The sequence below is a fragment of the Cynocephalus volans genome, chromosome X (genome assembly GCF_027409185.1).
Source record: "Cynocephalus volans isolate mCynVol1 chromosome X, mCynVol1.pri, whole genome shotgun sequence".
Taxonomy (NCBI): domain Eukaryota; kingdom Metazoa; phylum Chordata; class Mammalia; order Dermoptera; family Cynocephalidae; genus Cynocephalus; species Cynocephalus volans.
Window position 1 is genome coordinate 120,057,960 of NC_084478.1, and position 24,124 is coordinate 120,082,083.

The following is a 24,124-nucleotide window of genomic DNA, read 5'->3' on the forward strand; positions in this document are numbered from 1 at the left end:
AATGTCAAAATAAGGGATTTTTTTAAAAAACAAATAGAGTTGGGTCAAGTTGACTAGGATGTTGTTTATTGTATCTTCCTTCTGTCAGTGTCCCACATAAGAGCCACCGAGCTTTCTGATTGGCTGAGTTTAATGTCGAGCCCTTAGCAACCATTCTCAGTTCAGGGTTTGGGACTTAGCTAGGCTGAAATATCCGCAGTGGTGTTTCTTTTTTGTAAAAAAAGATGACCGGTAAGAGGATCTTAACCCTTGACTTGGTGTTGTCAGCACCATGCTCTCCCAAGTGAGCTAACCGGCCATCCTTACATAGGGATCCGAACCCATGGCCTTGGTGTTATCAGCACCACACTCTCCCAACTGAGCCACGGGCCGGCCCTGTGGTGGTGTTTTTGAAAGTATGGTTCTTGACCCACTTCAGAGTCACTGTGGGTGCTTATTAAAAATGCTGATTTCTGGGCCCTGCCCCAGACCTATTGAGTCCAAATATGGAGTGGGGGTGGGATTGACCTGGGAGTATGAATTTTGACGCATCCCTCTCCAGGTGATATTTATGCACACTCAACTTTGAAAACAACTACTCTGTAAAATGACCTGAGGGGTTGTGGAGGGTGGTTTGGGGAAATTACCAACGTATCTGTTTCACTCATTGTCAGTAGAGTGAATAAGTGGCTGGGAGAGGAAAGTGGGGCATTCTAGGTGTCACAGGGTGTTTTTCTAAGTGCAAATAGATAAGGACTCTCTATTGGAAGGAAAGTGAAGAAAAATAGAGATGCCACCATGCAAAGCTAGATACCTAGCACTCAAATATTTGTTGAATCAGTGCCTGGATAATTGAGTGTTGATTAGGCAGGGACATAGTAAGATTGTGTTTAAGTTACAGGCTTGGTTTGCATCCATGTTTCCTTCTAAAGAGACCACCCTCTTCTCCATTTCTGTGTTGTCTTTATTTAGACTGAAAATAGCCAGTCATCCCCAACATATCTGGGGTTTTGTGGTAATTGAAATATATAATGGGCACTGCACAATGCCATTCAGTGGTTATGCCTAAATATAATCCTACTGATCAAAATGAGGTTATTGTGTTTATTTTAAGAAACTGGTTATAGTGTTCAGTCTTTATTTCAAAGTGTCTCTGTGGAGTAAAGCAAGGAAGGTCCTGTGTTTCATTGCTTTCCAGCCCTTCTCCAGAAATTGTTGAATGGATTTTGTTCCAAAAGTTTCTTTGGACATCTGTTTAGAATTCAGATTGCATTTTCCCATGGACGCAATATTCTTCTTGTGGGTCAGGCTCCCAGACCAGCTGGCAAAAGCCTATTTGATCTGAAGTGGAGTAGAAGTACGGCTCCACAGTCCCTAATGAGAATTCCTAAAAGTGTTTGTAATGGGGAAAGGCCCCAGGGTTCAGAATTGCGATCCTAGGCACACATCCCAGCTTCACTCTGTGAGCAGAGTCAGAGGGATATATTGTTGGAGGGAACAATTCAAACTCCTTTACACGGCTGCCTAAGCCTTGTGTGACCTGCTTCTGCTCACCTCTGCAGTATCATTTCTTACCATGTTTCCGCTGGGCACTTATATTACTTGTGCAAAAGGAGCTACTTTGAGGCCCCTGAATATGTCTTTGTAACCTCTGGGTCGTTCAAGCCTTTATCCATGCTCTTCCCTCTGCCTGGAACCTTCTCTCCTCCTCTATGCCCTCCCCTCCCACTCCCTCCCCACCCCAGTGTCTGCGTACAGGCTCTCAAAACTCTGATCACAGTTTTTATTATAGCGTGATTTGTATGCTTTATGTCATTTCTCTTCCTTCCTGTCAGACTGAATACTCCACAAAAGCAGAGACCATGACTGTGTTACTCAGTGCAGTATCCCCAGCACTTAGCATAGTGTCTGGCAGGTAGTAGGTTCTTAATAACTATATGGCAGGTGAATGAGTGATCTAGTCCAGGGGACTTTCTTTTTCTTGTAGCTGCTTTACATATAATGGATGATCTTCATGTACTCAACAGACTGAGCTGAGGACTGCATCAAGAAGAAGATAATATTTGGGTTATACAGAATTTCCAACCACCGTATCTGTAATTCTTTTCTTTCTGACTGAAGTAAGCATATAGGAATGCAAGTGAGAAAGAGTGAATTATCTTAGGGATAACAACATGCAAATGAATATATATGTACATAATTTGCAAACTTTAGCACTTGAGCTATTATTTATAATAAATTACTTGCCTCACCTCTCTCACCTGATGAGACATACCCATGAGCTGTTACACCATGCTGAGAACCCCCAATTTGATCCAACTCTCATCTTTTATGGATGTGGTCTCTGGAATTTAGAGAAAGAGGGCAAGTTTTTGCCCATGTCCATACTTTAGTTAGCAGCTGTTCTGGAATTTGAACCTAGGGCTTCTGACTCCCAAGCCATTGAATTTTCTTCCAGAGGTAAACATTTCTGTAAATAAAGTCTAAATGCATTGAAACAACTTACCCTTCTGGGGGTATTTCAGGCAGTCTCAAATCACTTGACCAGGGTCACTACTGGTAATGTGCAGGGGGAAACAGGAGAGTGAAGTAATGCATCAAGTACCTTCTGCAATTTAGCTTTTGGTTCTTTTAACGCTGGGCCTGGAGGAGAGTTAAGGGAGTACATCTTACCCAAGGCACTGCTTACAGAAATTAGACATAACAGATGGTTTTTCATTATTCTAGGATTCCACATCTGTACGGTGTATAACATGACTGAATGCTCAGTGGGTATTTCTTGATTATGTGATTTGCTAAAATCCTCTGCTAGTGTGATGATACTACCATTTAGAATTTTCTATACCATTTAGCATTTAATTGATAAGCATGTGGTTTGATAAATGCTGTTGTTATTAATAGTAGTAGTAGTAGCAGGAGTTTTATGTAGTCCTTATAGAGCCAGGAGGAGCCATTACATCATTTGGTTTGGGGCCCTGCCTCGTTTATTAAAAACTGTGCAGTACCTTGATTACCTGTTGTCTGATATTATTTGCCTCCTCATTGTGGCTCCTGGGGATTTCTCTTGCTTGTAATAGAATCTGCCGTAAGACAGGATTAAAGAACATACAGCCTAATGGATCACCTTAGTAAACTTCAAAGGCATTTGGGGGACAGACCCATCTGCTGACTTGCAAGGAGGAAATATCTGTAGACCACTGGAAAAGAAAGACAAGTGGTACTTTTCTAGGTGTGAGCCTGGGAGTGAGGGTTGGGTTGTTGTGGTAGGTACGTTACTGGCTGGAGGGCACAGCATAGCTCAGTTCTCCACCTGGCTTCCAGTAGGACACACTCCAGGAGTCCCCCATCAGACTGTTTTTTTCCCCTTGGGGTTAAGAGAACAGCCTGCAGGCAGCTAATTAAAAAGGATCATGAGCCCAAAAGCCAACCTCAAAGGCTTGTGGGAACCAAGCATACTTCTGCTGGGCCACCCAGAGTCCTCAGAGGCTTGTTGGCCAATATCATTATGAAGAGTAAAGGAAAGCACCATTCCTTGCAACCCTTTAAGAAAAGGTAATGTATGTCTTTGTATTCCTTCAAACCACCAGTGATTCACTCCATCACGGATGTGCTCAGGTGCCCTTTCTGTGATGTCGCTCTGAATAAACTCTTGTTTGGCTGGCTGGGCTAAGGGAACAGAATGAGTCTAGAGGGGCTCTTCTTGGACTCACACATTTCCTTCACCTTTGTGACTGCCAGGCCACGAAACTGCCATTTGCATCTGTCTCGATTTCTCCTCATAACATTGCAAGACGTGTTTTGCTGCTTGGTACAATGCAAAAGCTTCCTGGAGTGAACCAAATGTGGAAAGTGCTGTAATTTGAGGCAGTTTTCAGAAAGGAGCCTCTTCAGGTGAAGAAAGACCATTTTTCCTTTCTTTTCTTTAAAATTCATTTATGCCTCATCACATTTTGTCCCATTTGAGCTCATTGCAGGCTGAGTTTTCCTTTTGATGTCTGCTTTCTAGAATAGTCCCTGCCTGAAAAAAAGAACAAAAGGCCAACTCCATGGCTTTCAATTTGCAGCGTCCCCAGTCCTTTCATCTATCTCAGCGCTTCCCTGGTTGGGAACAAAACCCAAGCTCCAGGGTCAGAGCACATACGGAGGAAGAACCCTTTTTAAAAATCTGAGCACATACAGATTTCATATTTCATTGTCATTCTGCTTTGCAATTGGGTCAGGTACACGTGAGGAAGAGAGAGTGGGCTTGGAAGATAAAAATTGATTTGCACCTCCACAAAACAAGACATTCCCATTTTCCCCCCAGAAGTTCGATTAGGAAGAAAGCAGATTTTTAGGGGTTGAATTGCTAATTCAGGGTTGCCTTCAGCCTTTAGGGCATCTGTGTCAAGATACCCAGTTTGGAAGATGGACCAGGAGTTGGATGTTCTAACATTTGGGAGCTTTCTCAGCAGGATGCCTTTGCTCTCTAATTTCTTTTTTATTTTAAAAATGTTTTCAGTGTCTGCTTTCAGACCTCTCTACTTTTTCTCTTCTGCTTCCTTTGGTTTCAAATCACAGAAGACCTATCTCTTTGTGCTCCCAGCTTGTTGTCTTGGTTACAGCCTTCTTCGGCCTGCCTTTCTTTGAGGGGAATATACTGCTTAAAGATTTTTAAAAACAATGATGGAGGTCTCTTTCTCTAAGGATGCTGGGGTATTGAGTAGTGGGTAGAACAGTGACTTGCAGACCTGACTGTGCACTGAAATCACTTGGGGCTCTTTAAAATACTGATGCTCAGGCCTGACCAGTTGAGTAAACATCTTGAGGAGTGGGCCCAGGAGTTGGTATTTTTAGAAAATAAACTTCCCAGGGGTTTCTAATGTGCATTCAGGATTTGGAACCACTGAATTTCACACCAAAGCCAAACAGCTGCGTTTTGGGCTGTTTGAGACAGGTGAGGGAAATATGATCAAGTTTTCTGTACCTTAGTTTTCCCTGCCTAGAAGATGGAACCAAGAACACTTGAGGAGTGAAAGAGGCCACTGTGGACCCCCCTACTCCCATCGCTGTTGCTTACAAAAGAGAGGCACCTTCCCTTCAAAAATGAATATCCAGTTACCCAGCTGGCTTGGCATCTGGACAGTAACAGTGGCTTGAGGCAGTCTCGGGGATTAAAATTAATCTCTCCAGTTGTTTGAAGAAGGGTTATCTGTGTGGAGGAATAGCAGTTTCACTTTTCCCAGTAGGGTTTGGACAGAGCTTCCCAGGTTTTCAACTTCCAGCCTACTCCCTTTTCATGCCCCAGGTGGTTAGCAGAGTTGTGCACTATATTTTTATTTTTTGTGAAATTGCCTTTTTGTAGTATTTTTCTAGCATAAAAGCAACATGTGCTCATCAACCAAACCTGAAACATTACAGGAATATAACACATCACTAATAAAAGTCCCTTAGAAGTCAGTCTCCCAGAGATCGCCACTTGTAAGCATGTTTTTCTTTCAGATTTTTATCTCTCCATATGCTAAACATTTTACATTTTTATTCTAAAAATGGGATCATCCAACAGTGTTTGTACTTTTTTCTTTATATCTCAGCCATCTTCCTATGTTAGCACATATATAGATCAACCTCATTCTTAAGGACCCCTGATTCTTAGGTTTTTAGACACACAAGGGCACAATTTCCTTCCCCGTCCCACAATATTTCACTTTTCTATGGAAAGCCTTGGATTTTGTGTGTTTGGGCTTCAAATAGAGCGGATCCGTTTTATCTGGTACATTTATGTTTGATTATTAAAAAATTCAAACAATTTAAAAGGAATATAGTAGCATGTATGATTTCCTCTAACACCTGACCCCTAATCTACTAGTTCTCCCCTAAAACAAACCACTATGACCAGTTTCTTGGAAATCTTTTTTTTTTTTTTTAATCTTGGAAATCTTGAGAGGTACTCTATGCATAAATAAGGCTTAAATATTTTATGAAGTGTTGATTAGGTAACCAAGTCTCTCCATATATAGAGAGATATCTATTTGTTTCATTTATTTCTTCAGCAGGTATCTGATGAGCATCTTGTATGTTGCAGGCACTTTGTTAAGTTCTGGATCTATAATGAGGACCAGCACACAGCCCTGCCCTCCAGGAGCTTGCTTCTGGTCAGTGGGGAAGATTGACATTTAACAAAACCCAGCTGCATATAAATGAGAAATAGTGATGAATGTTGTGAAGGAAAAGAACAGAATTTACATGCTTTATTCCCCAAATACTGATTGATAGACTTCCCTTCCCCAATTTTTTAATACAGAGGTGTGGATGGGAGATTGGCAGCAAAGACAACCCCCAACCCTTACTCTTACCAGCAGTTTTCACCTTTTCTTCCCACCAGAATTTTCATCTGAAAATGGCCTGCTGAGAGGTAGGGTGATTCACCAGCCATCTTTATCACTGGTTGACAGGGTGATGTACTCCAGGTTAGAGGACCTTTGTCAGCCAGACTGGGAGCCTCTTGCAGACAGGAACTAGGTACTGCATCTTTTTGTGTGTCTAGAACCCCAGGAAACACAAACTGATGCAGGCACCGGGCAGTAGGTACTTTTATTACATTCTCATTTTATACCCGAACAACACTGCAGATGGTAGGTATTCTTATTGCAATTTTAAAAGACAAGAGAACTGAGACTTAAAAGCTCCCTTTAAAAATATACGGAAAATGTGGTACATCTACACAATGGAATACTACTCAGCTATAAAAAACGAATGAAATATTGCCATTTGCAACAACATGGATGGACCTTGAGAGAATTATATTAAGTGAAACAAGTCAGGCACAGAAAGAGAAATACCACATGTTCTCACTTATTGGTGGGAGCTAAAAATTAATATATAAATTCACACACATACACACACACACACACACACACACACACACACACACACACACACACACACACACACAAACCGGGGGGGGGGGGGGAGAAGATATAACAACCACAATTATTTGAAGTTGATACGACAAGCAAACAGAAAGGACATAGTTGGGGGGAGGGGGGAGGGAGAAGGGAGGGAGGTTTTGGTGATGGGGAGCAATAATCAGCCACAATGTATATCAACAAAATAAAATTAAAAAAAAAAATACCCTATCCCACCTCACCCCCCAAAAAGCACCAACTTTGACCATAGTCATATAGCTCATCAGTGGCAGAGGTCTGCAAACATTAGCTGGCCCATGTGGCCGTGACCCTGACACACTTGGTCTGCTTCCTGCAGGGAACTGGATACCATCCATCCCTCCCACAGGTTGGCCTACGCTCTGTTACTTCAGAGTTTTCTTGAAGAGTTTCAAGGCAACCAGGTCTTCCTCTTCTAAATGTTTGTCTGGGATTGAGGTCAAGGCAGCAGTGTGATCCTCTCTTAAGTGGGTCAGAAGAGGACTCCCCTGGCTTTCTGAAAGGCCAAGCTTCTGGCACCTTCTTCCCTTCTCTTCCAGCTTGTGTCCTGGGTAGGGCTGGGCTCTGGCCAGGGAGTGGAAGCACACTTGCACACGTGTCCTGGGGAACTTTGATCCGTCTGACACTGTATTAAGTACTATGGGGGGTGGGGGGCAGAGGAGACTCTACAAAAGACAAATTATCTTAGGGTGGAGACAAAAGGTAGTATTGCTACAAATATGACCTTTGGAATTGGTTCTGAGATCAAGGCCTGTCTCTTTTACTGATTAGTTGTGTGACCTTAGGCAGGTTACTTCAACTTTCTGTAGCTCAGTTTCCTCGTATGTAAATAGGGGGAATAATATCACTTAGCTAATAGGATTGCTATGAGAAATACATGAAACGGTACGTGTAAGATGCTGACTGTAGTACTGCGCACGTAGTAAGCACTCAGTAAAGAATAGTTGCTGTCATTATTGTTATTATTCTTAACAAAAGCATGAGGCTAAGCACATGATGAGTGTATAATACCAATAAGTTCCAATGGAGTTCAGGAAAGGAATGATCAGTTTGGGTGGGTTATCTACGAAATCTCTAGGAGAGGTGGAAGAAGTGGAATGAAATGTGCCAGGTAGAGCAAATATGAAAGAGTAGGCTGAACTGAACTGGAGTAGGGACAAAAAGAAGACATGGACCCAGTGGCTGGCATGCTTCTACCACCAGCTTAGCTGTCATCACAACCATCATCTTCAGCCTTTTGTGGCTCTCCATTTTGGAGAGTCCTGCCCTACTGTTTGCCTTGATCTCAGAACCTATTCCAAAGGTCATATTTGTAGCAGTTTAGAGGTGGTGGGGAGAGGCGGACGAGTTGGCTGGCTGTTGTGGTTGAGCTTGAGGGTGTCTGTGCCTTGGTGGAATTGACATGGGTCCTAACTCTGCAACTTGGTTTGTGGGTTCAAAGCCTGATTTTTATCAGCTTACGCAGGGATGTTGGTTTCTAAGGGACTGAGTCACACTCCCCAACCTTATAAAAGATGTTGCTAAGCCACAAGGCTGATGAATGGATCGATGGTGAGAGAGACCTTTATAGAGATGAAAACACATGTGTGAACCCTTTTTGATATCAAGGTTCCTGAAGCCAAATTAAACAGGATTTGTTTGACAACCTAAAATCAGAACCTAATGAAGTTGAAAGGTGTTGTGACAAGACGAGGTAGGCTTTGGTAGGCCATAGAGAACTGTCCCTTTTCGCTTCTCCATCACACCTTTGTAGTGTGATCAGAATGTCTGTCCTTTTCTCTCTCCACTGCTGGAGACATATCAGTAACAATTTTTCTCTTGGATGTTCCTGTTTTCTAATTGCACGCAAACACTATTTGTGTGCTATTACCATGTTTTTCTCTTGTGTTTCTTTTACATTTTCTTGATAAGATTTGGGAATTATATACTTCTCAATAGCAGTATGGTTGCAGTGATTCTCTCACTGAATGCTTTGCCTTTGTTCCTAAATTCTAGGGGTATTTCCAAGTGGGGCCGCCACGAATGGCTATGCACTGCACAACCCTAGGAGAGGGTGCCATTCACATAGACTATAATTGAATGGCGCCACTAGGGTTGTGCAGTGCACAACCTACACAACTGTACTCGGCGGCCCTGGTATAATGTAATGTCAATGCTTTCTTCGTTAAGGGCAGGGTTTTGGAAGTAGAGGGTAGCAGTTTGGAACCATTCTTAGGTACTTAGTAAGTGGGCTGAAGCAGTGCGCTGGAAAGGAAAGGAAGGAAGAAGTACATTTGTGGCTTTGGGAGGATTATCCTCTGGCAGTGGTAGCCATTGTATGGGAAAACTGCTGACTTTCACTCTTTCAGTAAATAATTTTTTGAGAGCCTATTATGTGAAGGTCGAAGAGTAGGGAAGTGTTTGCATAGGAGGGGGCATTTGAACGGGGCCTTGTGAGAGAAGCAGGATATGAGCATCTGAATAGGAGACAGGAGGAGAGAATTCAAGGGGGGAAGCAACAGTGGGAGGAAGGACAAAAATGGGAAAGTGCAAGGGGTATAATTTACCTTGGTTGGATAGAAAGGCACGTGTAATGGAGTAGTGAGCAGTGCTGCTCGGGGGTAAGATGGTGATGGAGGAGGGGAGGTTCTTGAATGCCAAATTAGAGAGTTTGGACTTTATTCAATGAGCAGTAAGGAGCTATAGAATGTTTGTGTGTGTGTTTTTTTTTTCCTTAAACAGCTTTATTTGAGATATAATTCATATACTGTACAGTTCACTCATTTAAGTATACAATGGAATGGTTTTAGTATACAAACAGTCCCCAACTTAACGATGGTTCGACTTAGGATTTTTTGACTTTATGATGGGTTTATCTGGACATAACCCCATTGTAAGTCAGGGAACATCTGTATTCATGTATGTGTGCAGCCATTAGCACAGTCAACTTTAGAATATTTTCATCACCCCCAAAAGAAACTCCATACCATTTAGCTATCACCCCCCATCCACTCTTCCCTTCCCCCCCAGCCCTAAGTAATGGCTTATCTACTTTCGGTCTCTATAGATTTGCCTATTCTAGACATTTCATATACATGGAATCATTATAATATGTGGTCTTTTTTGACTGGCTTCTGTCACTTAGTATGGTGTTTTTAAGGTTCATTATGTTGTGTATATATATCAGTACTTTATGTTTTTTGTGGCCAAATAATAAATATTCCATTGTCTGGATGTAGTGCATTTTGTGCATTCATTCATCTGTTGATGAGATTTGTGTTGTTTCCATCTTTTGGCCATTATGAATGATGCTGCTATGAACATTTGTGTAAAAGTTTTTGGCTGGGCATAGATTTTCATTTCTCTTGGGTATTGGAGTGGAATTGCTGGGTCATATGGTTACTCTACGTTAAAACTCTCAAGGAACTGCCAGACTGTTTTCCAAAGTGGTGGCACCATTTCACATCCCCACCAGCAGTGTATGAGGGTTTCAGTTTCTCCACATCCTTATGAACACTCATGATTGTCTTCTTTATTTTAGCCATGCTGGTGGATGTAAAATGTTATCTCATTGTGGATTTGATTTGCATTTTCCTAATGACTAACGATGGTGAACATCTTTTCATGTGCAGAGTGGCCCCATTTGTATGTTTTCTTGGAGGAATGTCCAGATCCTCAGCCCACTTTTTAATTGGGTTATTTATCTTTTTGTTGTTGAGTTTTAAGAGCTATTTATGTATTCCGGATACTAGGCTCTTATCAGATATATGATTTGCAGTTTTTTTCTCCATTCTTTGAGTTGTCTTTTCACTTTCTTAGTAGTGTCCTTTGAAGCACAAAATATTTTAATTTTGGTGAAGTCCAATGTATCTTTTTTTTTTCTTTTATTGCTCATGCTTTTGATATCACATCTTAGAATCCGTTGCCAAATCCTAGGTTATGAAATTTTTCTATATGTTTTCTTTTACAAATTTTATAGTTTTTGGTCTCACATTTAGGTTTTTGTTGATTTTGACTGAGGTTTTTTTTTTTTTTTTTTTTTTTTTTTTTTAAAAATGTGTTCCAGAACACTGACTTTATTAAGGAATTGAATTCACGCTTTGGGCAACTCATAATATAAAAATTTTACCTCTGTGAAGAAACCTAGAATAGTGGATAGTAGAATCAAAGAAAAAAAATAAAGAAATACAACACATTTCAGTAAATATTTAGGTTATATCATGTTCTCTCAATATTCTATAGTAATTAAATTCTAATATTCTAAGAAGTAAGAGAAACTGTAATTAGTATTTCATCACAGCTGTAGCTATTTCTTTTTTTATTTATCCTGTTTTTTATTTTGTTTTAAATTTTTAAAAATTATTTGTATTTATAAATATTTATGGGGTACAGGGTTGACTATGTAATTGCGTATAGTATGTGAAAATCAAATCAAAATTATGAGCATGTTCATCACTGCAAACCATAATTACTTTTGTGTCCTTTACCTAATTACTTACTATACTCCCTCCCTGCCCCGCTTTCACACCTCTAGTAATTGTAGCTCTGTTCCCTTCTTTTTGTTTTCATTTTTTATTGTGATAAAATTTGCCATTTTAACCATTTTTAAGTACACAATTCAGTGGCATCACTCTACGTTTACAATGTTGTGTAAGCACCTTCACTATTTCCAAAATTTGTCATTACTCTGAAGAGAAACTCTTTCACCATAAAGCAATAATTCTCCATTCCCTACTTTCCCCAGCCCCTGGTAACTTCCAAACTACTTTCTCCTCTATGAATTTGCCTATTCAAGATATTTCATGTAAATAGAATCATACAATATATGTGCTTTTGTATCTGGGTTATTTCACTTAGCATAACATTTTCAAGGTTCTTCCATGTATTTCTTTTTAAGGGTGAATAGCACCCTTATTTATTCATCTGTTGGTGGATACTTGTTTTGTTTTCGTTTTTTTTTTTTCCAGTTTATGAGTATCATGAATAATGCTGCAGTGAATATTGGCATACAAGTACCTATTTGAGTCCCTGTTTTCAATTATTTTGCATATATACCTACGAGTGGAATTGCTGGGTCATATGGCAATTCTATGTTTAGCTTTTTTTTTTTTTTTTCCTCTTTTTTTTTTGACTGAGGTTTTTTTTTTTATATGGGCTGTGAGGTAATGGTCCAACTTCATTCTTTCGCACATGGATAACCCGTTGTCCCACTGTCATTTGTTGAAGAGACTGTTCTTTCCACCATTGAATGGTCTTGGTACCCTTGTTGAAAATCAGTTGTAAAGGTTTACTTCTGGATTCTCAGTTTTATTCCATTGGTCTCTATGTCCATCCTTATTCTAGTGCCACACTGTCTTTATTACTGTCGTTTTGTGGTAAGTCTTGAAATCAGGCTACTTGTTCTTCTTCTCAAGTTTGTTTTGACTGTTTGGAATCCCTTGCATTTCCATATGAGTTTTAGAATCAGCTTGTCAGGTTTTACAAAGAAGTCAGCTGAGATTCTGACGAGTGTTACAGTGATCTGTCATCTGAAATTTTTAAGGAGTGTAACATGATCAGAATGCTATTTTAAGAGTAAGAACCCAGCAATGCTGTATGAATTAGAGTGAAGATGGAGAGACATTGGAGACCTGGAGATCAGATAGGAAACTGCTGTGGTAGTTTAAGAACATGATAGGTACTGAACTAGGAAATGATAGGATGGATTTCAGATTTGTTGAAAAGGTTGAGGTGACAAGATGACAGGACTTAGGGACTGACTACATCTGGGGACTGAAAAAGAGCACGAGGACATCAAAGATACTCTGAGATTTGAAGATAAGCTAATTGATTAAATTACAGTACCTTTTTTTTGATTTTGTATTTTGAAATGATTTTCAACTTACAGAAGAGTTGCAAACATATTACAGAGAATTCTTGTATACCCTTCACACAGCTTCCCCTTATGTTAACATCTTACGTAACTATGGTAAAATTATTGAAACTGAGAAATTAGCATTTGTACAATGCTATATGCTTAAATATAGACTTTATTTGGATTTCACCAGTTTTTCTATATACGTCTTTTTTCTGTTACAGGATCTAATCCAGGATCTCTAATTGCATTTAGTTGTCATGTCTCCTTAGTCTCCTCCAGTCTATGGTAGTTCCTTAGTCTTTGTCTTTCACGACCTTAACAATTTTGAAGATTAGTGATCAGTTACTTCTTTAGAATGTCCCTCATTTGGTCTCATGTGATGTTTTTTCATGATTCGATTGAGATTGTGCAATTTGGGCAAGAACACCACAGAAGTAATATTGTGCACATTTTGGTGTATCAAATCAGGGGGTACATGATGATATATCTTATTACTGGTGATGTTAACCTTGATCATCACTTGGGTAAGGTGATGTCTGCCAGGTTTCTCTACTATAAAATTACTGCTTTCCATTTCTAATTAATATGCATCTTGTATGCAAAAATGACAATACTTTCATTACCACTCACAGCATCTATTAGTGGCTCTTGCCTGCAACAGTTATTGCTGCAGTGTTTGCCTAATGGTGATTTTGTTTCTCTTATTTCTTCTACCTTTCTCAGTTGGGATTCTACTATATGGAAGAGTGGCCCTTTCTCTTCCATTTTTTGAGGAGCAGTAAAGAGGGAAGAAGTTAGGGAAAGAAGATGATAAGTTCAGAATTAGGTGTGTTAGATCTGAGATACCTGTGTGACATGTCCAGAAATCATCTGGTACCTGCATAGAAACAGCATTCAAGGCTGTGATACTGGAGGTAAACACTATTATTCTTTTCATTTTAGAAATGTAGAAACTGAGGTTCAGGGTGAAAACCTGAGGCATAGTGGGAAATAAAACTGACAAGGCATCTGGGAGCCACATTGTTGAGGGCTTTGATTACCTTGCAAAGGACTTTGGACTTTGTTTAAAGGGCCATTGGAAAATAGAGTGGTGGTGTCTGGAGTTACTGGAAATGACTTTGTAGAAGAACTAGAACTTGCCATGGACCTGGATGGAAACTGTGGTGAGAGAAGAGAAAGGGCATCCAATAAGGATGATAGTATCAATAGCTCATACTTACTTTATTCCTTACAGTGTGTCAGGCACTGAACAAGTGCTTCAAGTGTTCGAGCCTTACATCTACCCTATAAGACAGTACTATTGTAATCCCTTTGGATAGATGAGGAAACCGAGCCTAAAGGGGTTAAGTATTCTCTCACTGTGGGCAGCTAGACAAGGGAAGCTGAGTAATATCGGAATTTTATTATGCAAGCATGGAATTAGAGCAAGTGACGTGAGATGAATTGAAAGTTTAATATAAGTTGTTGCTGGTGTAGCTCATAGGAGGGATGGATTTTCTATTGAAATCGGAATAATTATAGCTACTATGTATTGAGTGCTAGCCATGTGCCAGGCACTGTGCCAAATGCTTTGCTTGTTTTATCCCATTTGATCCTCTCCAAAACCTCATGAGACATAGCTACTATTTTTATCCCTGTTTTACAGATGAAAATTCCTCCCATCTCTTGCACAAGGCCACACACAGTGCTGGTAAGTGGCAGTGCCAGCATGTGGATCCAAGTCTTTCTTGACTCTAAATCTTGTACTCTTAACCACTTGGCAATGCCACCTGTCCTGCTTCCACCTTCTTAATAGGGATGCATTTGCCAATGGGACCAGAGAACTTCATATTAGTGAGCTTGGGTATGGACGCTACCAAATCTGTCTGTGCAACTCTCCTTATTCTGTACCTCAGTGGTCGGCCAACCACATTCTGTTTTTAAGTATAATTCAAGCAGGTTACAATCTGGTCTTTCAAGTCTGGGATTTTAAATCTTAACTGTTAGTATGCACTCTTACTTCTCTTTTATCTAATTTTTTGAGGGAAGCTTTGTAAGCTTCTTATACTGACAAAAATGGTAAACTCTCAGAAAGAGGTAAACCAAAATAATGGGATGATCGGGGATGGGCATTTAACCGTGCAGTGTAGGGAAGGTTCCCTGGAAAAAATGATGCTTAGTTTTGTATTTCAAGGGTAAAGAAGAGTTAGTCACAAGAGGAAAGGTGGGAAGGCCATTCTGGAAGTGTGAATAAGATTAGCAGCAGCACAATTTCTTGATGTTGGAGTTTAAATTTTTTAAAAAAATTATGAAAATATTAGGAAAACAGTAGGTGACTCTTATAATCCCAGGGTTGTAAAAGATTTTCAAAGCATGATATCAAAGACAGAAGCCATAAAGGAAACGACAATATATCTGATTACATGAAGATGAAAAAGCTTCCATACATCAAAAACTATCATAAGCAGAGCTGCGACAATGACAACCTGGTAAAAATACTTACAATATATGTCAAACAGTCTGTATATTAAATTCATTAATATATAAATAGCTCTTTACAAAGTCAATAAAAAAGAACACAGCAGTTGAAAAATAGGCATAGTGCACAGATGGTCACATCCCAAAAGAAGAAATATGACTGGACAATAAACCTGTTAGAAAATAGTTTAATGTTTCTGGTAATCTGAGACATGCAAATTAAAATGATAAATTGTGTGTGTGGGGGGGGGAGGGGTGGCCTTTTAAACAAATGGTAATTACCAAATGATAATGATCTGTTAGCCAGGTTGCAGAGGAAAACATATTCGCAAGTTGCTGGAGGGAGTATCAATTCAAGTAACTTTTCTGAAGGGCAATTAAGCATTATGAATCAAAAGCCTTAAAATGGATATTTCCTTTAAAGATCTAGAAAGTCTCCTACAAATGTGGACTAAGGAAATAGTAAAGGAACTGAAAATTTAGACATAACTTACAAGTGCAGCAGAATACTGGTTGAGTAAATTGTTATATATTCATATAATTGAGTAAGTTGAAGCTATTAGAAAATGAGGCTGTAGACACTTGATTGCCGGGAAGTACCTTCAGGATCCAGTTTGGCTGCCATGCAGGAGAGAGAGGAGGGGTCCAGAGCAAAGAAGACCTTGTCTGCCATGCTAAGGAACTTGAGCTTTTTCTCTAGGTACTGGCAAGCCATGGAAGGATTTGAAATGGCAGATCAGAGCGGGATTTTAGATAAATCCCTCTTGTAGCAGTGTGCCTGGAGGCTGGAGACCAGTGAAGAGATTGTTGCAGTGGTCCACAGAGATGATGAGGGCCTGAGGGTACAAGCTTCAGTGCATAGAGCCCTAGGATAGATTTTGGTCAGCCCAGGGAATTAATCTTCCCTGTGGTGGGTAATGGTCAGAAGCACTTGTCCTCAGGAATCCCCAGGTAGCCACTTGTCGTTATAGGAGTTGGAGCCAGGAGAACTGGGGGGGAGGGCTGGGCCTGGGGAGGTTGGTGCTAGTCCGCACACCACTCTCCTGCACTTCTCTCCCTCTCCGTTGCCCTTGCATTTAGTTTGCCCATGCCCTTCACGGCTTAACCTGGCTTGTCCCTCATTTAGGATAGTCTGTGGTGACTGACCCGCTTTCCCAATTACATTTCTCCTCGTACTAACATTTCCTCCTGTGAACAAAAGCTATGTTCTTTAGGCGCTATGAAAACAGGGGTTTGTTGACTCATGTTGGTGTGGAGCAGAAGTGGATGGGAAGCTGAACAGTGGTGGCAGTGAACTTGGGGCCGATATGACTGTGGGGACAGGAATAGGAAGCAGGACAAAGATGGCTGAGAGGTTGGATAGGGAGGTGAGAACCTGGCACCAGAGCGATTCAGAGGTGGAAGATGAACTGGGACAGCAGCTGGTGCCTAGGTTGGGTGCTAGGGAAGGAGCAGAGTTTACAGGTTTCTGGGCAGGAGAACCTTGGAGTAGTACAGAAGTCTTTCCTGAGGATGCTAAGAGAGTGTGGTTTTGAATGAAACTTGTGGATTTTTCCGGAAAAAAACAGCCCCCAAAGGCCTCAGTCTTGTAAGGATTCAAGAATTACAAGCGCCCACCAGACTTGGGGATGAGGCAGGTTGGAGCTAAAATGAGCCTGTCTTTGGGGAATGCCAGACGCTGAATCTCATCTGTGTAGATGTGATTTGCTGCCCTGTTGGGCTTGTGTTTTCAGATGTCTCACATTGTAGAGAGTAGATCTTAGGAGCCGTCTGGGTGGCACAGGTGTGGGGCCATTGGGGTGACTCCCTGTGTGTCCTGTGGTCAAGGGGCAGGGCTGGAAGCCCCAAGAGGCCCAGGCTGTGTCAGATGTGGGGCGGAAAGTGCATTGACCTGGGAGTCAGGAGACCTGGGTTATCGTCAGATCGGCTTTCCCTCAGTTTCTTCATCTGTGTCAGGGCGTTTCATAACAGGGCTTGCCTACCTCCTGGGCCATGGGAATGCAGAGTGCTCTGGAGCTCCCTGCTCATGCCTGTTACTTCAGGTGCCCAGCCAAGCAGATTTCAGCATGGATGCCAAGTGCCACACCTAAGCTGGGATATGCTCAGATGCATTCTGATCTTCCTACATTCCTTGTTTGCACTTCCAAGTGTCCTCTCTTCCCACTCTATTTGTAGCCGATGGGATAGTTTTGCTTTCTGTCTGCTAGTCTAAAACACATGCTACCAAAATTTGGGGGCAGTTGGAAGCCAACTGAGGAAGAAAGCAGGGACATTCAGGCCAAGGCTGGGGGCCTTTGGGCCTCTGAATTTAAATGTTATTTTCATGTGTCTCTGTTGGCTAATGGTGATTATGGATGTGACTCCACCATGACAGAGCAGAGAGGTTCAATAACATAAATCTTTGAAGTTGCTAAAGGAGGCCATGAGTTTACTGGAAATGGAATATGATGAATTTGGAGTCCTTTTTCATATCTGCTGATTTGATGTTCACATGTGTCTTGAAAAAGATTCCCTCTATCCTGGAGATGGGAATAGACAGACAAGATGTGAAAGGCCAAAGTGCTGATTAGAATGACTTGGCCACATGAATGTGACTGTTGGAAAACTCATTTAGATCAAGATTAGATCTAGCTGCCTCAAAAGAAGTTAGGTCCATGACTGATGGAGGATAACATGACAACCAACTGGGTTGGGACTAGAGACTTGCTCCCTTTAGTAGTTTCCTGGGCTTCTGGCATAGGGAAGTCATGGATCAGAACCAGCCAGTTGGAGTTATAAGGGAAATCTGCCCCCAAGAATCTGCTCAGCCCCTTCTGGCTGTGGGCATAGAAAAGTAAGTTAACTGTGGGGCCCAGTGTAGCATTTTTACTTCTCTGTTTAGCATGTTGCAAGTGTGTTGGGTATTCCAGAAGCTCAGGTAGGCATGACCATGGTGACTTCAGAAGTATTGAGGACCTTTCCAAGGTGGTTGGGGCCCCTGAGTCCTGTCTGTATACTGTAGCTTCTGAGCATAGCCTTTGCTGAGCCTGCTGCTGGGTAACTATGTACAGCCTCCAACTTGGTCCCTTGCCTGAGGTGAGTAACTTTACTGCTGGGTCAGGGGTGAAGAATAAATACCAGCTTTGTTTCTTTCTTTCTTGGACTGCTCCTGAGGGGTGGGGTGGGCAGTGGGGATAAGTTAATGTTTGGACAATTGAAATTCCAAGTCTACAATCCTTATCCAAAACCAGTAGGGTCAGATGTATTTCAGAAATCAAAACTTTTTTTTGATTCTAGAACGGCAATGCAGTTCATGTAGAATATTTTATATACACTCCCAGAGGGGTTCGGGGCAGCAGCCCGCAATCAAATACATTATTATTTTTATGGAAAATGTATGAATATTTGCTGTAAGTGGAATAAATAAAGTGTGTAAATAGCTTCACCTCAGTTCAAGTCATGTTTTGCTAGCACATTAGCTTAGAAAAAACAAACTTTCAATTTTAAGAGCTTTTTTGATTTGGGGATTTCCAATAAAGGATTGTGGACCTGTAATTATCATTGGTTTTGCACTTTTAATCAAATTGATCCACAGGGAAAAAGGCACATTCTCGATGGATATTTCCTTGGAGGGGTTCTTTGATGAGGTATCGTGTAGGTGATGGACTTCTGGCCATGTTCTTTTTAAGACCTTTTCTCTTCTCCATTCTTTTTTCTCTTCCTCTTGAGATTGACTATTTTTTTTCTTTGCGGCTGGCTGGTATGGGGATCCAAACCCGTGACCTTGGTGTTACAAGGCTGTGCTCTAACCAACTGAGCTAATGGGCCAGCCCTTCTTTTTCTTCCTCTTGGCAGGGATTCCAGCAGGTGTCTTTCCTTATAATGATTTTCCTACCCTTTTCTTCTCAATGTGGACTTTGAGAAAACTGAAGAATCAAATGCTAAAGACATGCGTGTGACAAAGCCAACAAGTCCGTAATGCGGTAGTTTTTATTAATAAGAACTCTCAATAAGATAGGGACACATGTCACTGATTTCTAAACTGCACCATTAAGTCACCATAGGTAAAGAATCTGTTCAAACATGAGTTTCATGCTTTTGTCAGTCCCTTGGTCTGCTAAATGTCTTTGACCCCTCTAATAGTTCAGTTGAAAGTCAAACATTTAGCATATCGGGCTACCACCAGAAGTGTTTGAATCTCCTGGGACATTTGATAAACATGGGGATTCCTAGGGTCCCTGACTTGAGGAATCAGAATTCTTAATGGGGGAACCCAGGAATTTGCATGTTTAACAAGTCTGCAGGGGATTTTTTTTTTTTTTTTTTTTTTTTTTTTTTGTCCCTTTTGGCTTTGAGAACCACCGCACGGGTGAGGATCAAACTGTCACAGCTGCAGGTTTTCCAAGGCTGTATCCTAGGCCTAGGTCACACCAAGTAGCAGGGAACTGATTTGGCTCTTAGAAGGACAAGGTTCTTTTTGTTTGGTTTGACATGGGAGGAAAATAAAAGAGTATGATCACGTAGGCATGCGTAGAAACAAAGGAATAAAATCAAAGGGAGGTTTGAAGCCTGGGGTGGCAGTTCAGTGGGGTTGCCATATAAAATACAAGGTGCCTAGTTAAATTTGAATTCCAGATAACCAATGAATAATGTTTTACTATGAGTATGTTCCATGCAGTATTTAAAACGTACTTATACTCAAACATTATTCGTTGTTCATCTGGAATTCAAATTTAACTAGGCATCTTGTCTTATTTGTTAAAGGTGGCAACTCTGAGTATTGATAAACCCACCTTCCCCCATGGAAGGCAAACCAGGTGGTATGTGTGCGTGTTCAGAATCTGTTTTTACCTGCCCTGGGTTAAAATCTTCTAAGACTGACTCCCTCTGTCATATTGCAGTCAAAACTTTGAAAAATTGAGTCTTGTCATTCTCTTTTTCTTTTTCTTTCTCTTTCTCTTTCTCCCCTTCTCTCTGTTCTCTCTCTCCCTCCCTCCCCCTCTCCCCCTCTCCCCCTCTCCCCCTCTCCCCTTTCTCTCATACACACACATGCACACATGTGCAAACACAAATGTAGTTTGGAAAACCACCTGCTTGCCTTTTTAATTTTTATATTACATTTTTGTGTTAGAGTTTTGGTTATTTTGTTGTTACTGTTCTTATTAAAGTAGCATTGTCTGACTGTGTCCAACATTTCTCTTGCTAACCATGCTTAATTCTTCTTCAATTGCAGATCTTTCTCTTGGCCTGCCCTCCATGTCCAGGAGCTGTCGTCGTCTTCAAGTAAGAGAAAATTGTGTTTTGCTATGTTACCATTGCTATTCAGATTATTTTTGTCTATTTGATAACAAAGGATGATGAGCACATTGCTATGAACACCTTGGGCTTGTATGCTTGGTCTCTGGGTTTCTCCAAAGGACAATAGTCTGAGGGTCCACTGAAACAGGGGCATGCTATGTGTGAAGATGAGGCTTTCATCAAGCCTGGATGAATCCTTTTTAGCAAATACTTATAGTGGTGGTTGTATGGGCAAGGCGTGCTCCCTTGGAAAGTTGATGTCCTCCAAAAGTTTCTCTTGAAAGCACACTGGGGCCAGACAGCATCCTTCCTCCAAAAAATCTTTGCATTGTGATCCTGCTGCTCCACGGAGGATATGGTTCTTCACATTGAAGGGCATCGTTCTCCTGTTTTTATGAGTTTTTTTTCCCTTAAAGTGCAAATTAAAGTGAGGAGAGAAAAATAGCACCTTATTACAAGTCCTGACTTTCTTAAAAATAGCAAGCATCAAATCAATGAAAGTATATTGCGGGCCAATGGAGTTTCTCTGAAGGCAAGTTTACTTAAATGAATTTATCAAGAATCCATGAGTTGTGGCCATCTCACTTATCAAACCTTTTATTAGAGTTGCTAATGAGAAGCTAAATCGACTGAATTAATTTCTTCTCTTTCCTCCTTCCCCAGCCCCCATTTTGGAGGTCTTCCTGAGCCAGAGGGAGAGAATAGGAAGCAAAGAGCCTAGCAGCTCCTTGGATAATTGAGAGTGGTGTAAATGGCTTTCTGATTTACTTAAGTCATTGAAGTGTTAGGTAGGGGAAAAAAGACCCAATCTGCTGCTTCAAATAGCTCCTTGAAATAGCTATTTAGTCTTTTGCCTTAGGTGAGTAACTTTTTCCTGGGCAAGGGGTAATGGATCCTGATTTCATGTATTTTTCACTTGGACAGCTCCTGAGGGAAAGGGGTCTTTAACCCTGTTTCCCTCTCTTGAGTTTCCAAAATGAGCTCAATTATTCAGTGTAATTTTTTTAAAAAGTAACATTTCTTGGTTTTATTTCATTATTATGAAAGTAACACTTCTCATTGTAGAAAATACAGAGACACATAAAGAAAAAAATAAACATCACCCCTAATCCTACCACCAAGAGATAATTTTAGTTGTTGCCTTTCTTCTTTTAGTTTAGGAGACATCATATTGTATATTGAGGTGTTTACTGTAGAGTATCTTTTCTAAATTTAATTTTTATACATTTATATGCATGTATGAATACATAAATATGATTGCTGGATTTATTTTTTTATACTGGTTCTTTTTTTTGTTTGGATCCTAGCTCTACCTTTCCGCGCTATCCCCGCATGTCAGCAAATCAGTATGCATCCTGCCATATTTTTCTCCACGTGCCTAGGTTGTCTCTCTTTCTCTCTGTCTTTCTCTGTCTCTGTGTCTCTGTCTCATGTGTGTGCATGCAGAGGTTTTGGAATGTTTTCTTGTTGTTAATTGTTTGTTTTACAAAAATAGAATCTTATATATGCTTTAATACATCTATTGAAGTCTATTGTTACAGCTCTTATTCTTATACCAGGCTGCAAAATATTTCATGGATGCACAACATTTGGTTAGCCATTCCCCCATTAAGAAACACTTACTTTCTTTCCAGATTTATGGGACTATACCCAGTGCTGAAATAAACATTGTGTTTATGCCCTTATATACTGTTACTTTCAATTTATATACATAGATAGATGTGGAAAGATACATATGAATGCTTATATATAAATATATATGTATGTTAACAGATGTTCCCATATTGATTTACAAAAACAGCCTATTACACTTCATTTTTTGCTTTTGTATGCAATATATGTGTCTATTCATTTCTTCATATCCCTACTAGCAATAGGTGAAATGGTTCTTTTATAATTTTGACAACCTGATGAACGTAGTCCCTGGCTACTAGTGAATTTCAGTATTATATATTTTTTTTGTCCAATTAAATTTGTTTTTCTTTGACTTGTGTATTCATATTATCTGCCCATTTTCCTATGGTTGCATATATTTTTCTTAAGCTGTAAGAGCTCTTTGTATATTTTAGATATTAGCTCTTTGTTTATCATCAAAGTTACAGATACCATACCCAAATCTGTATGTATTGACTTTGCTGGTGGTATTTATTTCCATATAATTTTTTACATTTTTTCATATTCAAGTATAACTCTTTTTTTATATAACTTCTGGATTTTCAGTCTTGGTTAAGATTGTTTTCTTAAAAATGGATAACTATTGTACTACAATAATATATTAAACAATCCCTACTTTTTCCTGGAAACCTAACTGCCATCTTTGTCAGCTATTAAATGTTTTATATACTAGGATCTAATTATGGATTGTGTATTGTTTCATCTATTTGTCTATTCCTGTCAGCAAAATCATATTGATTTGATTACAGTAGCTTTCAAAAATATTTTCTTGGCTATTCTTTGGTACTTTTCCCTACATGCAAATTAAGATCACTTCTACTCCCCCCTTCCTCCAAACCCTATTGAGATTCTAATTAGAATTGCATTAAATTTATATTTCAGTTTTTAAATTATATAGCTCTTTTTATCTAAAAAATGGTATTAACATCTGTTCAAATCTTGTTTATGTCTTTCAATTAGATTTATCCTTTTCTTCATATCTGCCCTATGCTGTTTTTGATATATTTATCCCTTCAAAATTGGCTTCCTGAGGGGGTTAGCTCACTTGGTTAGAGCATGGTGCTGATAACATCGAGGTCAAGGATTCAAATCCTTGTATGGCCAGCAACCCAAAAAAGTAAGAATTAGCTTTTTTTTTTTCCTTTTCCTTTTATGAGTGGAATATTTTTCCCCTTTCCATTCCTAAGTGCTTTATGCTAGAATAGAAAAAGCTTATTGATTTAAAAAAGTATTTATTTTACTTTCAGCTATCCTACCAAATTCTCTCATTAGTCTGGTGAACTTTATTTTACTTTTATCGCATCTTTCCAATGGTTATACCAGTTATTTCATTTTCTTGTTGCATTTGCTAGAAACTCAAAGACAGAATTTAATAAAAATGGTGCTGGTGGGCCACTCTGCCTAAAACTGATTTTATTTTTTTTATTGGTTATGAATATTCATGAAATACAAAGCTGAAATGTTTTCTGTGTTCCTCCATATTTGCTGTTGGTGTTTGTTAAATAGTCTATTACATTTGAATAGTTTTCATGTGTACTTAGATATTTCATCAGGTTTAAGGATTAAAGTTATGGTGGCTATGTAAAATGTACTACAGAATGTTCATTCTTTTTCTCTGGCCTCAAATACATTAATTACCCTTAGAAATTATGTCTTTTAAAGGTCAAGGTCAGATAAAACTCAGCTATGAAGCCCATCTGGTCTTGGTGCCTTTTTCAGTGGATAGATCCTTAATCACCTTTTCAGTGGCTGCTATGGTAATCAATCTATTCAAATCCTTTTAGGTCAATTTTGGTCGTTTGTATTTTGCTGGGAAATTACCCATTTCTTCTAAGTTTTCAAATTTGTTGCCATAAATTTAGTTGAGCATGTAGTATCCTCTTATTTTATAATTTAAAAAATATTTCCTCATCTGTAGTCATATCTTCTTTGTTGGACTTAATCTGTTTCCTGTTCTCTCTTCTATATTTTAATC

General features: G+C 39.9%; 1 protein-coding gene across 6 annotated transcripts in view; it reads left to right on the forward strand.

The window, feature by feature from the left end:
• The window catches only part of TMEM164 (transmembrane protein 164), a 247,134-nt gene that overhangs the window by 45,141 nt on the left and 177,869 nt on the right, over positions 1 to 24,124 (forward strand). For all 6 annotated transcript variants that reach the window (XM_063083372.1, XM_063083368.1, XM_063083371.1 and 3 more), the window contains one exon: positions 20,411 to 20,460. Coding sequence is in view for 5 of the 6 variants with exons in the window: in XM_063083368.1 (XP_062939438.1) it covers positions 20,411 to 20,460 (50 nt within the window). In the remaining variant the exon portion in view is untranslated. The remainder of the gene's footprint in view (positions 1 to 20,410; positions 20,461 to 24,124) is intronic.